General features: G+C 45.5%; 1 protein-coding gene across 1 annotated transcript; it reads right to left on the reverse strand.

Annotated features, from left to right (window-relative positions):
• Positions 1-8,172: 8,172 nt before the first annotated feature.
• LOC101087114 (keratin, type I cuticular Ha1) lies at positions 8,173-11,994 on the reverse strand. Its single transcript, XM_006940342.4, has 7 exons — positions 11,524-11,994; positions 11,234-11,316; positions 10,728-10,884; positions 9,799-9,960; positions 9,579-9,704; positions 9,234-9,454; positions 8,173-8,589 (listed from the first exon to the last, which is right to left on the reverse strand). The coding sequence occupies exons 1-7, from the start codon at positions 11,869-11,871 to the stop codon at positions 8,457-8,459; spliced, it is 1,230 nt and encodes a 409-aa protein (XP_006940404.1). The 5' UTR covers positions 11,872-11,994; the 3' UTR covers positions 8,173-8,456.
• Positions 11,995-14,121: the final 2,127 nt, after the last annotated feature.

Consider the following 14,121-nt stretch of genomic DNA (forward strand, 5'->3'; position numbering starts at 1 on the left):
GGCAATGTTGAGGCATAAATTTGAAGCATAATACTTCAGACTCAAGAAGAATGGAAAAACCAGAATGAGGAGCTCAGAGTTATCTTTGTGTGCATGGTGACCTTATCTCAAAGTCTCTGGATATTTCTTTCTCCTCGTTCCTAGACTTAATCCTCTTTGTGAGAGCATCATACGTCCCTAGAGTTGTGACTCTGCCAACCTGAGATGCTCCCAAAACCAGTCACAACGCCCATGAGAACGCACTTTCACTCTGTCGTCCCTAAGAAGTGGACACCATCCCTGATGAGTGGGTGCCTCTCTATCACCTGTGGGGTCAGATACCCTTGGACCCTTCCAAATTCCTGGGAGTCTCCCTATTACCCAATAAAGAATCTTAACGAAGTAGCCCTCCTCATCTCACCTTCTGTTCCTTGTCACTCTGTCCTTTATTCCACACAGAAACAAAATCACGGTTCAGACAGAAGTCCCAAAAAGTTATTTGTGGAACACAATATGAGTCATCTATGAAGGATGTGTCCAGATTTCAAAGGCAGTATCAAGGTAACAGAAAAGCACACACTTGGAGCTAAACCACCTGAGTTCACATTCTTACTGATGAGATGAGCTCCAAGAAGTGAGTTCCCCTTTTTCACTCTTGTTTTCTTCATCACTTAAATTTAAGTAGGAATAATGCTGCCCACCTCATAGTTCTGTTATAAAATTTAAGTAATGTATTGTGTGTGAATATGGTTGGGGGTGAGACCAGTGATTCTTTCTTTAACTTTTATCCTTCCTAGTGTTGGCCAGATGGCCCAGACGTAGAATTTTTTGAAAATTCAATTCTGTTGAGCAGACACATGGGTACATTGCCCAGGCCAATCCAATGGTGATAATACCTCATTCACCTACCTTGCGAACACTAGGGACATAGAACTAAATCCATGAATTAATCAACAAAAATACAAATTTTAACATTGACTTGGTAGCCAGAATAGGAAGTTGGCAGAGGGCACACTGTGCCTACATTCTCTGCTAGGTTACTGATCTTGTGGGTTTGGTTATCTTGTCTGGGGTGGTTTTTGAGAAGACAAGTTCTCTACATGGAGATTGTATTGCCACCAAAGCCTCCGTTCTTGTATTGGCATTGAAATGGGCTCTACTCATTTTCTGAGATTTCCCCAGCCTTGCATTTCTGTGCTAGCATCCATAATAATGATGACAGTGGTTTTGGTGATACTGATGATGTTACTTAGCACTTCATGAGTACAAACAAGCTAGGTGCTAAGTGTTATGGCACATTTCTTATTTGACCCTCTCAACAACCCTATAATATCGGTCTATAAAATTATTCCCATTTTACGGATAAATTAACAGCTTAGGGAAGGCTCGGAATTTTCCCAAGACACAAATAGTAAGTGGCAGAGTTGGGATTTAAACAATTCATTGTCTAACTCTTGAGCCCAAATACCTAAACACAATGCAAACATTTGGCACAGAAATTTCTCTGATTTTTTAAGGGGAAGAAAATCTTAGATTCCTTTCTTCCCATTGCCCCTCTCTTTATCATTTTTGCTTCTGATTCCCTCTGGGACCCTATTCCCAACCCTTTCCCAACCCCATCAGTCCTCCAAAGCCTTGTTTGCTCAAGCAGCCTTTTCCCTCAGCTACTTGTTATGGTACCCTCTTGAACCAAAACCAAGTTACACTTATTACTTTTCTCCACAGGGAAATGGTTGTCCTTTTGCATTACTGATTGATACGTCCAGATTGGAGATTACACTGCCTCTTCTTAGCATCTAAACAAATCAAAATGCACAATGGCAGGACCTAAGGTGATTTAGAATCTGAGAGACAGGCTTTTTGCCTCACCCTGAACTTTTAGCCCTGTAAAAGTTCACCTCTCAGAAGTAAGATCTATTTTTTAAGAATCAAAGAATTCTAAAGCTAGAAAGACCTGAATTTATGGAGAAGAAAACTGAGGTGCAAATGGTGAGGCAGGAAAGCAATGAGTATCAATATGTCATTTCCTCATCGGGTAGTCTACTAGAACCCTTCACGTATGGTATTCTACCCTCACCCCAAACTATGAATGTTTCAATGCCATTATTGTCACCATATATCAGAGATAAATAATCTGAAAAGAAGTGAACTTGTTCAAAATGATACAAGTAAGTAGACTTGAGTCTGCTGGGCCCTTACTGTGAGGTAGAGAGATGAGACACTGGCCAGGGTGTGACAAAACACGAGAACTAGAAGAAAACAAAGAGGTGAGCTCATGAATTCCAATGCCAGCTCTGAGTATGGATGGCAAGACACACCTAGGCTTCCTGCATATTGCTTTGCTTCTTAGTAAACTGGAGGTTAAAAAGTGACAAATCCCACAAGCTTGTGATGAAGCGTGCCTCCTGGAAGTAATGAAATGGGCTTTCACAGAGAAAAATGCTATGCGTTCCTGGACCATCCTGCTCTTCCTGCAGACACTGACAGTAGCCTCAGGCCTCAAAGAACTCAGTGAATGACTTTGACCCCAGATATAAGGATGCAAAAAAGTGCCTTAGCTTACCCATAGCAAATACAAAATTTTCCAGGAAACAGGAAAAGAACCAGCAAAAATATTCAGGACACAAGCTTGGAGTTGGGTCAAGTCTCTGAGGATGATATTCCCAGTGGGCTAAGAGTTCAGACCAGGACAGCCAAGAGCCAATAAAACAGGTCACCAAAGAGCACTGGGCATGCCAAATGAGAAGGGCCTTGGGGCCCATCAGAAGATGGGTCTGGAGACAAAGAGCATCAGATAATGCTGAATAGAGCATGTACACCAGGTGCAGAGCTAGGTGGGGGACTTAAAGAAAGAAACAATGGTGTGAAAGACAATAGGATGGTATACAAATTCTACCGTTGGGCAGGAAACAACAACAACAAAAATGACTAGGTTCTCTATTCTTAAGAAGCTTGTCTATGTGTTAAGTCATCAATAATCAAAATAATAACCCTGATAAAAATGTCTGGCTTGCAAAGTGTTTCCATGAACACAATCTTCCATGATCCTCTTGGCAAGTGTATAAAGCAGGTAGAGAAGAGATTGTTACCTCCACTTTAAGGAAACTGAGGCTCAGAGAAGCTATGTGTCTCATCCAAGGACACAGAGTAGATGAGAGGATAAGTGAGAATCAAAACCCTGGTTTTGGCAAGTGGGTCACAACCTTGCTCATTAGAACCCCCAGTAGAGATTCTAAAACTCCTAGTGGCCAGGCTGTGTCCCAGACCAATTAAATCAAGCTTTCTAAGGACAAACTCAGTCTTCAGCACTTGTTTAGTACCCCAGGTGATTTCAAAGCACCACCAAGGTTTAGAACCACTGTCCTCATGTGTGATGATGACGACAGAGTACTTGCCAACAATTTAAAAGCCACATGGGAGGTAGAGCACATTTATTTACAAAATTAAGGTTTAACTCTAAGGATTGAGATTTGTTTTGAAAGAACATGACAGAATTTGCAGATCCAAAAAGCTTTGCCTCTGGCCAGAATCTTCCTTTGTTCTAATGATGGCCTCTCTGTTCAAATCATGTTTGGAGCTTTATGTTTTGGCAATGTATGTATCTTTTTAACATCCAGTTTGTTGATAGCAAACCTTTGTCTTTTAAGGATGGATCTGATTTTTTGGAAGCCATTGAACAAAAAACCTTGTGAAAAAGATAAACAATCAACTTAGATAATTAAAACAACAATAACAACACCAGGGCACCTAGATGACCCAGTCTATTAAGTGTCCGACTCTTAATTTCAGTTCAGGTCATGATCTTATGATTCGTGGGATAGAGCCCCACATAGGGCTCTGCACTGACAGTGCAGAACCTCCTTGGGATTCTCTCTCTCCCTCTCTTTCTGCCCCTCCCCTGCTTATGCTCTCTATCTCTCTATCTCTCTCAAAAATAAATGAATAAAGCTTTAAAAAGGAAAAAATCTCCATATGTGTCTTATAATTGATTCAAAAGCAAACTTTTTGGGTTTTTTTAGAGAATGCACAAGGTGAAGGAAGGGCAGAGAGAGAGAGAGAGAGAGAGAGAGAGAGAGAGAATCCCAAGCAGGCTCCATGCTCAGTGCATAGCCCAACATGGGGCTTGATCCGTGACCCTGGGATCATGAATTAAGCCAAAAGCAAGAGTCAGAAGCTCAACTGACTGAGCCACCCAGCTGTCCTCAAAAGTTAATTCTTAAAGAGACTTGCCAAAATTAAGTTGGAATCTTTATGTAGGGAACAATTTTGAAGAATATCATTGACCTGGGTGTATTCATTCTGCTCTGATTTTTAAATCATTTTTCATACTCTATAGTGGTGTCATGTGCACCTATAAATAGAACCTGGTTCAAATATCATAAATGCTAATAACCAACTGTGATTTGAGCAAGTTTCCAAAGTTCAATTTCCTCATCTGTTAAAATGGGTTTAATTTGAAGCATTTTATAAAGATTAAGATTAGTTCGTAGTGTTTTGCCTAACCCATAGCTGATATTCAAAAGATGTTCACCATATTAGTTCCTTATTGCTACCATCACAAATCACCACAAATTTACTGGCTTAAACCAATACAAATATATTATCTTAAACTTCTATAGGTCAAAAGCCTAACATAGGTCTAAAATCAAAGTCTTACTCTCACTGGGAGTAAAACAAATTTTTTTTAATTACAGTAACATCAACAAGAATAAAATACTTAGGAATAAATGTAACCAAGGAGGCAAAAGACTTGTATGCTGAAAACTGCAAAACATTACCAAAAGAAAATCAAGAAGATACAAATAAATGGGAAAACCGACAGTCTTTTCAACAAATGGTGCTGAAAAAACTGGATACTCACAGGCAAAGAATGGAACTAGACCCTTACCTCACACCATATGCAAAAATGAATCCCAAATGGATCATAGACATGAATGTAAGAGCTAACATTATAAAACTCTTAGAAGAAACCATAGAGGAAAATTGCATGACATTGGGTTTGGCAATGATTTCCTGGCCATGGCACCAAAAGCACAGATAACCAAAGAAAAAGTAGGTAAAATAAACTCCAGAAAATTTAAAAGCTTTTAAATTTCACTATCAAGAGAATGAAAAGGCAATCCACAGAATGGAAGAAAATACCTGCAAATTATATTACTAATAAGGAATTAATATCCAGAATGCATAAAAAGCTCCTACAACTCAACAACAACAAAACTAAATGACCCAATTAAAAAAAAAAAATGGTCAGAAGACTTGAATAGACATTTCGCCAAAAACATGCAAATGGTCAACAAACACATGAAAAGATGCTTCAGCATCACTAATAATTAGGAAAATGCACATCAAAACCACGGTGAGGTACCACTTCACACCCACTAGGATGGCCATTGGCAAAACCAAAAACAAACAAAAAACCCAGAATTTAAAAAGTGTTGGCAAGGATGTGGAGTAATTGGGACCCTTGTGCATTGCTGGCAGGAATGCTAAATGGCATGGCCTCAAACAATTGAACATAGAATTGCCATATGATCCAGGAATTCCACTTCTAGGTGCATACATAAAAGAAACAAAAGCATGGACTTGAATATATATATATATAATATATATACATATATATTATATATATATGACACATTTTAATATATATAACATATATAAAATATATAATATATAATATATGTGTATAATATATGTGTATAATATACATACATGTATATGTATATGTGTACATATACATATACACACCAGTGTTCACAGCAGCATTAGTTACAATAGCCAAAATACGCATCCATGGATGAATGGGCAAGCAAAATGTGATACATACAATTGGATATTATCTAACCTTTAAAAAGAACAAAATTCTGATACATGCTACAACATGTATCAGCCTTGAAAACATTATACCAAGTGAGATAAATCAGACACACACACAAAAGAATGAATGCTGTATGATTCCACTTATATGAGGTACCTAGAATAGTTAGATTCATACAGACAGAAAGGGGAATAGAGGTTACTAGGGGCTTGAGGTGGAGGGGTTAGAGAGTTTGATGGGGACAGAGTTTCAGTCGGGAAGATGAAAAAGTTCTGGAGATGGATAGGGCTGATTGATGGACAATAATGTGGATGTACTTAATGTCCCTGAATTAAATGCTAAAACAGATAGGTAAAATGGTCAATTTTATGTTATATATACGTATTTTATCCACAATGAAAAAAAAAATCAAGATGTTGGCAGGGCTAGGTTCCTTTCCGGAGGTTCCAAGGAAGGATCCTTTTCCTTTTCTTTTCCAGCATCTAGGAGCTACCTAATTCCCTTGGCCCATGGTCCCCTTTCTCCATCTTCAGAGCCTGCAGTGAAGGGTCCAGTCCTTGTATCACATGGCTCTGACATGTGTCCTCAGTCATATCTCCCTCTCCCTCTCACTGTCTTCTGCCTCCTGCTTCTACTTTAAAGGACTCCTGTGATTACATTGGGCCCACTGGATAATCCAGCGTAATCTCTCCATTTTAAGGTCAGCTGATTAACAGCTTTAGTTCTACCTGCACCTTTAATCTCCCTCTGGAGGCTACCTAACATACTCCCAGGTTCCAGGAAGCAACATGGGCATCTTTGCAGAGAAAGGCGGCAGTCATTCCTCCCGCAGCAGCTAGTAGCATTACTTTTCCATTATTGTAAAATAATATATGTACACAGGATGCGGAATAAAGGAGCAAGCAAAATCAGGGAGGGCCTCTGAACTGAGGTTGACCTTGGATTTGGAGGAAATCCAAGGTAGGGGACCACATCAGGGACGGGATTCCAGGTCAGAGGCTTCTCACAAACCAGAAGCAAGGTGTGCAAGTCTGAATCCACCCTGGAATTTGCGCTTTAAAAATAAGAGTCAAGGGGACAATTGTGGTAGAAACAATAAATAGTTCCTTTGTCAAATATATATGTAATTTCAATCCACTTGGTTATTCCAGTACACAAGATTGTGTTTCACCAAAGTGGGGCCCAATATCTGCCTCAGAAAGCCTGGTGTGATGGGAAGGTTCGTGGGAAAAGATAGAAACCTGAGCGGTCTCTGATCCTTTCATGTCAAAATGGTCCTCTGGGGTTCTAGCGAGTCAGTGTTTAGCATTTCCATGGCTCTTCTTTCAAGTTAAAGATTCAAGTTCAAGCCTTTCTTGATGAACACTGATGTCACTTCCAGTACTCGGAGTTTTGTTTGCAGCACGAGCCTGCGTGTTCGGTGTTTGGGGATAATGCCTTATAATAGCACTACTTAGGGACTAGTTTTATCCCTTTAAACAAGTTGTTGGGGCGCCTGGGTGGCTCAGTTGGTTAAGCGTCTGACTTCAGCTCAGGTCATGATCTCGTGGTTCGTGAGTTTGAGCCCAAGTCTGGCTCTGTGTTGACAGCTCAGAGCCTGGAGTCTGCTTCAGATTCTGTGTCTCCCTCTCTCTCTCTGCACCTCTCCTGCTCATGCTCTCTCTCTCTCTCTCTAAAAATGAATAAATGTTTTTTTAAAAATGTCTTTCTCCGTATGTCTCTCCCTTCCCCACCATCGAGGGTGTGTACAGGGTAAGTATTCAACAGGTGCTGGATTGAGAAAGGCAGAAGTCTCAGATGAAGAGTGAGGAGGTCTCTAAGCCCCAGAGCTGGGAGGGGAAGTGAGCTGCTGAGCCCAGGCTGATAATGACCCACCTATGCAGGAGGGGGATGTCCTGAACACGGCAGGCAGGCAGGCAGGCAGGCCAGAGCATTCCTTTGCTGGGTGTCCCTGAGGCTGCTTGGAACGCTCCAGCCACCAGCCCCCAGATCATACAGCACTGGACCTGAAACCTCCTGCTGAGAAAAGATGAACTTTCCAGAGCCTCTTTCTAGCCCCCACTCCTGCCTCTGCACTTCGGATTTAGATGCAATCAGCTCTGGGAGACATCCAGGTCTCGAGAGGAGAGTGGGGAACATCCAAGAATGGTCAGGGGGAGGTGGGGGCCACCTCATGGCAGCTGCCCTGCCCTCCCTCCTGCCAGTCTGCCTCACCCAGGCGTCCAGGGCGCCGGGCCAGCCGTCTGCCCGCCAGGCAGAGAACGGCTCTGGTATCCAAGAGTCAGGCCATTATGTAGCCTGACTTTCAAGTGGCTTTTTATAGAGTGCTCAAGTGATGGGCGCGGTGAAACAAATGAATACCAATGAGAAAGGTGTCTGCTTTGCCAGGGAAATCAAGTTTATTAGCAGGTTACAAGGGAAGGCCCTGGCACTTGCGAGGATTCTCCGGGCAAGTGAAGAAAGAACACACCTCCATGAAGGAAAGGGTGGGCAAGGAATGGTCTGCAGTAGGTGGGGTGAGTTTCGTGGCTGCCTTACTGGGGCAGCTCCAGCCACGCAAACTGTGTTTTCTGCCCTTTTTTCTCGAATGAACCAGTGCCGGGTCAAAGCTCTGGAACCGTGGGCCCGGCCTCCTTGCTCCTCTGGTAGCCCCTGGGCTCTAGCGCATGAAGGAGTTGCAGGGCCCACAGCGTGGGCGGGGGACACAGGGCGTGCAGGGGGCGCAGGAATTAGAGACGCAGGACCCGGCGGATCCGCACGCATTTGTTGTGGCACAAGGGTTGCAGGGCAGCCTGGAGAAAAAGAACCATGTGGAAAGGTGAATTGAGGGGGGCTCGTGGTACACACAAGAGAGACCCCAAGAGTGGAATTGCCTGTGGGATTTGGCCTGACCTATAACAGAGAAGGCCACAAGCTTCCCTGCTGCAAAGCTCCCTATCAGACCCCTCCTGGTCTTCCCACCATACAGTGCCTAAAGCGCTAGACAGAAACTCCAGAACCTTTGACTCCCCACACTGTCCATTCCTAGCTAGCGATCCTGGGAAAGTCACCTTAGCTTCTCTTCACCTACAGAATGGGGAGAATCCTGATCCAACCTGCTTGGCGGCAACTGCAAGGTCAGATAAGGTAGTGTATGCAAATGCTCCCTCTGCGCAATACGGTCTTGTAACGTGTGAGCAATCGCATAGATCTCATATCTGTGTGATCACAGAAGAATGCAAAGAATTGGCTGTACAATTTCAGTGTGTGCCTCAAACAGCTAGTGCTTCCCTGTATTTTGAATGATGGCCATATTGTGTTTGCTGAGTTCTGTTTGATCATGCCTGGGGTGGAGGCATGATTTCCTTTTGAAAGTGTGTGTTCTTTGCCCGGGGTCAAACGAGAACCATGCTCCTGTGAGCATGGCTTCATCGGATCCCTCCAGCTGGCCACTCACTTGCAGTCCTCGCTCTCCAGCAGGCCCCGGTACGTGTTGATCTCGCACTCCAGCCGGGCCCGCACGTCCAGCAGCACCTGGTACTCCTGGTTCTGCCGCTCCAGGTCACTCCGGATCTCGGCCAGCTGGGACTCCACGTTGGTGATCATGCACTGCACCTGGCCCAGCTGGGAGCTGTAGCGCGCCTCGGTCTCCGTCAGCGTGTTCTCCAGGGAGTCCCTCTGTGTGGGGAACATATGGAATGTCACAGAGCCGCTTCTCAGGGGGCGACTCCGTGGGATTCCAGAGAAGTCACGGGCTTCACCAGGTGAGGAGAGGGTGGGCAGTGCCCCGAGCGACACCCACCAGGTTGTGCTGGGCCTGCAGCTCAATCTCCAGGGCGTTGACCGTGCGTCTCAGCTCGATGATCTCCGCCTGATAGGACTGCAGCTGCTCCGAGCTGGACACCACCTGCTTGTTCAGTTCCTCGGTCTGAAACAGCACAGGGGACGAGACAGGGTGAGACCCTGCCTCAAGGGCCATGAGGGGCCGAGGGGCCTGGGCGGCCGTGTGCCGAGATGCCCACCTGGGTGGTGAACCATTCCTCCACGTCCCTGCGGTTGGTCTCCACCAGGGCCTCATATTGGCTCCTGGTCTCGTTGAGCACGCGGTTCAGGTCCACGGTGGGGGCCGCGTCCACCTCCACGTTGAGGCGGTCTCCGATCTGGCAGCGCAGGGTGTTGACTTCCTGTGGATGCAGAAAAGGCAAGAGTGACTCTCCTCAATGAAGAATGGACTTTGCTTGTTGAAGCCCCGTTAGTCTATTTCCTTGGGAAGGAGACCTTGAGTGGAGCAGTCTGTGACAGCTCAAGGCAAGATGCTCTGTGCTCCATGTGAAACAGCTCCCTCCTCACAGGACTGTGCCCTGTACTTGGATTCAAAAAGAATTCCCAAGGATTTTCTCAGATGCCACCAAACGATGGACTAATGCCTAACTTTCCCAGTTTCCAGATTGTTTGCATAAGACTTCATAATGCAAAGAATTGGCCATACAATTTCAGATCGTAGAGCAAACAATTCTGGCCAGCCAATAAGATGATGGCATGACCCCTCGAGGAGAGAAAAGGAGGAGCCTTGGCTCATTTTTCACCAAGACTTTGTGGAGCCTCAGATTCACCGGCTTGATTTGGTGACCTTTGGGGAGAGAAATGACTTTGCACAGCATGAATAAAGCAATGCTGAGACTCTTTCTGCAACTCAGTAACCAATCACAAGCCGATGGGGGAAGCACTGGGAAATTCCCATGATGCCCCAGTTTTGAGTGAAAGTACATCTTCTCTGGGAACATGGAGAGGTTTCATCTCTCCATTTTTTCACACATCATGAAGTTTTGGTGTCTTTAAAGGAAAATTATAAAGTCAACCTCAACCTCGTGTTCTGCATTCTGCCACCCCAAATCACTCAAGTCAACCTGAGGCTGAACCAGGTTTCTTCATTTCTCATTTCCAGTCTCACCTCCTCGTGGTTCTTCTTGAGGCTCAGCAGCTCCTCCTTCAGGGACTCCACCTGGGCCTCCAGGTCAGCCTTGCACAGCGTCAGCTCATCCAGGATCCTGCGCAGGCCGTTGATGTCCGACTCCACCAGCTGCCGCAAGCCGAGCTCCGTCTCGTACCTGCACAAGGACAAGGTCAGAACAGTGACCAGCAAACCTTCAAGACTCACAGGAATGATCTTTGATAACCCCATTCGCTGAGTCTTCCCACTTTCTGCAATGAGTAGACCCAGGAGACAGAGGGTTCTGGAGGCTCAGTCCAGAACAAATATAGATCCAAAAATAAGCAGATTGATCTGAGTCCTCATCTATTTTTGTGATTCCTTTGCTTGATTCCCCTCAATCTCTGTAGAATGTCTCACCACCAATGGATGGGAACTGCTGCTCGGTAAAGCTATGGAAATCCCTTTCCTTTAACCAGAGGTTAAACAAAAGGGGTGGACACCAGTGTGAATTCTGAACAACTTACTTGGTTCTGAAATCATCTGCGGCCAGCTTGGCATTGTCAATCTGCACCACCAACCTTGCGTTCTCAGACTTGGTGCACAGGACCTGGAGAATGAGAGGCTGCTTAGTGAGGACTGAAAATAGGGATGAAACCAGCAACTTCTTTAAAATAGCTTCGAAAACTATTTCAAAGATAAAGGGGGAAGCAAGAATCATGGTCACATAGAAGCAAGAGATAGACACACTGCTCTACTACAGACTGAGAATCACAGCAAACTCCTCTTGCTCAGAGATAACAGCAAAGACCTTCACCTTCTGCTGGAGCTCCTCGATGGTCCGGAAGTAGGACTGGTAGCTGGGGCACACGAAGGGCTCCTGCTGCTGGCACCGTTCCCGGATCCTGGTCTCCAGCTCCGCGTTCTCCCGCTCCAGCTGGCGCACCTTCTCCAGGTAGCTGGCCAGGCGGTCGTTCAGGAACTGCATGGTCTCCTTCTCGCTGCCATTGAAGGCGCCTTCGCAGAACCAGCCGCAGTTGCCCACGTTGGCGGGGATGTTGCAGGCCCCGGGCAGGGTACAGGTGTGGCAGCTGGGGGGCACACAGGGCCGGGAGGAGCAGGTGGAGCGAAAGCTCAGATTGGGAAGGCAGCAGTTGTAAGGCATGGTGCTGGAGGGAGCGAGACACCTGGCTGAACACAGAGTCCAAGTTCTCCAGGGAGCTTGTGGATTTCCTTCCTCTGGGAAGCACTTATATTCCCTCCGCAGAGGGTGTGGACGTGGTATGTAATGTCTTTTTTCTTTCTATGTCTTCACTGGTTTTCAAATGCCCTTCCCTCAGTCAGTCTGTTATTTGCCTTCCTCAGAAGAGTCCCTTATCCCATAAAATTCTTTACTTGGGCTTCTTGCTAAGTCAGGACTCCTCTTCAGGAGGTATACCCATAAAGTCAGAGTTTTGTGGTAGATCTTGAAAGAGGCCACACAGTCTGGTGCAGGTATCTGCCCTTGTTAATAGGGAGTTGGTCCATCCAATGACATTCCTCTGTCTCGTGTGATCCTGTAAACCCATATTCAGACTCATTTCCTGGCCCACCTGGCATTTCTAGGGAGGGACTGGGATTGAGTCAAAGCAGAAGTTGCAGTGAACTCCCTTTCTATCTGCTTTCAGAGAAGAATTCTTCTATGCTGCAGCATCCCAAGCCTTGGAAGCCTTGGGGTGGACAAGGACTGAGTCCGGTCATGGCTGAAAAGAATGGGCAGCTTTTTGGGGAATGCCTCCTATATATCATGTGCAGGGACTGTAGAGGAATTTTTAAAGGAAGAGGCTCTGACAATTAGCTTAAGAACAGGGAAGGCTCTGGAGGAAGAGATCATTTGGAAGGAGGGCTGAGAGACGCATATACGTGTATTTAAACTACCCAGAAAAAGCATCTCAGGCAGATGTGGACAGGAAAAAGGCATTTCTTATGACACCTTACCATCGAAATGTCCATTGTATTAGACTAAGGTGAGCAGATAATCGAGAAAGTCAAGAGAGCACCCGAAGGAGCCTCCTCAAGCATGAAAACTTTGAAGTTCATCTTAAAACCTCATGTGAATAGGCCCTATATTCCATCGTATACCTATGTGGGCTTTAACATTAAAAAAAAAAAACAACAGTTTTACAATTTCCAGTTAAACTTTCTAAGGTTTGGCCCCATCCTCTGAGCAAAATCAACATACACCCATCCTGTCCTGGGCTCCCATCTCTGGCCTTACTGGGTTACACGCAATCTGGTTTGAGAACCAAGCATTAAAAGGTACCAAGGAGGGCTCCGTGGTGGTGTCATTGAGTCCACAGACTTGGGCACCAAGACAGAAACTGCTCAGGCATAGAAGAAGGAGAAGATTTGGCAAAGCAAGTTTGGAGTCATGCAAGGTTGATTTGGGAGCTGAGGGAAGGCACCAGAAGGTCTGAGGAAGGGGGTGGCCAAAGTTCTGACTATATAAAGGTTGCGTAATTATAGGCACCATGGGGGTACCACCCGCATCTTGGGTAGCAGCATCTCAACTTCCACTGTGGCTTTGGCTGCCAGCCAGAGTGGCAGTTTTATTGACAGGTTATTGGAGTCCTTCCCCCCAGCAAGCTTTCATGATGAGATTCATGTGGCATGGCGCTTGGGTCTCAGATAAAAGGTCCTTCATCTACCCCCTCCAAGGTCATTATTTTGCCGCTTATTATAATGCTATTCTGACGGAAAGTCCCACCACACTACAAAGAAGCCCCGGACTTATAATAAAACCAAAATTTCTTTGTTTTCCTCCAAGGCAATTAAAGGGGCAGAAATAGGTGGGTCCTGAGGCAGGCATTACAGAGACTTTCCAGAGGCAGGACGCAAGTCTAGGTGTAAGGAGCTCCTCTCTCGCCTCGGCTGGGCTTGGGACAGATGGAAACGCCTATCAATCAGACTGATGAACATTTACCCATAGGGCACAGCACAGGCCTCCTGCTTCCTGACTCTTGTCAGCCTGCTCCAGAGCCCTGGCTTTCCAGCCTGAAGCTGTTCCCCAATCCTGCCTCCCTCCCTATCCACGGAGACTTGCGCCTGAGCACAGGCCAATGGCAGCACCTCTTCAAGCTTTTTGGTCGCATCCATTGATTGACCAGTGCAGCCTCATGGGGGCTTTAGTCCAAGAAGAGGGTTTAGCTTGTAAGTACGAGAAGATTCAAGAATTGGGTCGACAACAACAACAACAACAAAAACACCGAAACTAGAATTTGCATGGAGTGCCAAGAGATCAGAGGAATGGAAACTGAGAGCACAATGTTGACTAAGAGATAAGAACACACAGAAGAGGCAAGGAGAAAACCACAAGAATCCTCGGAACCACACGGGCTCATGCTGCTCAGACAAAGCTAGCCCACCTTCCAGTGAG

This window comes from Felis catus, chromosome E1, assembly GCF_018350175.1.
Source record: "Felis catus isolate Fca126 chromosome E1, F.catus_Fca126_mat1.0, whole genome shotgun sequence".
Classification (NCBI taxonomy): domain Eukaryota; kingdom Metazoa; phylum Chordata; class Mammalia; order Carnivora; family Felidae; genus Felis; species Felis catus.

What these genes read in the sequence shown, in the direction of transcription:
- LOC101087114 (XM_006940342.4), bottom strand. Translation starts at nt 11,871, where the DNA reads ATGCCTTACAACTGCTGCCTTCCCAATCTGAGCTTTCGCTCCACCTGC. An exon ending in TCGAGGAGCTCCAGCAGAAG is followed by an intron (nt 11,317 to 11,523) that starts GTGAAGGTCTTT and finishes CTCATTCTCCAG; the next exon opens with GTCCTGTGCACCAAGTCTGA. An exon ending in TGCAGGCCCAGCACAACCTG is followed by an intron (nt 9,455 to 9,578) that starts GTGGGTGTCGCT and finishes TTCCCCACACAG; the next exon opens with AGGGACTCCCTGGAGAACAC.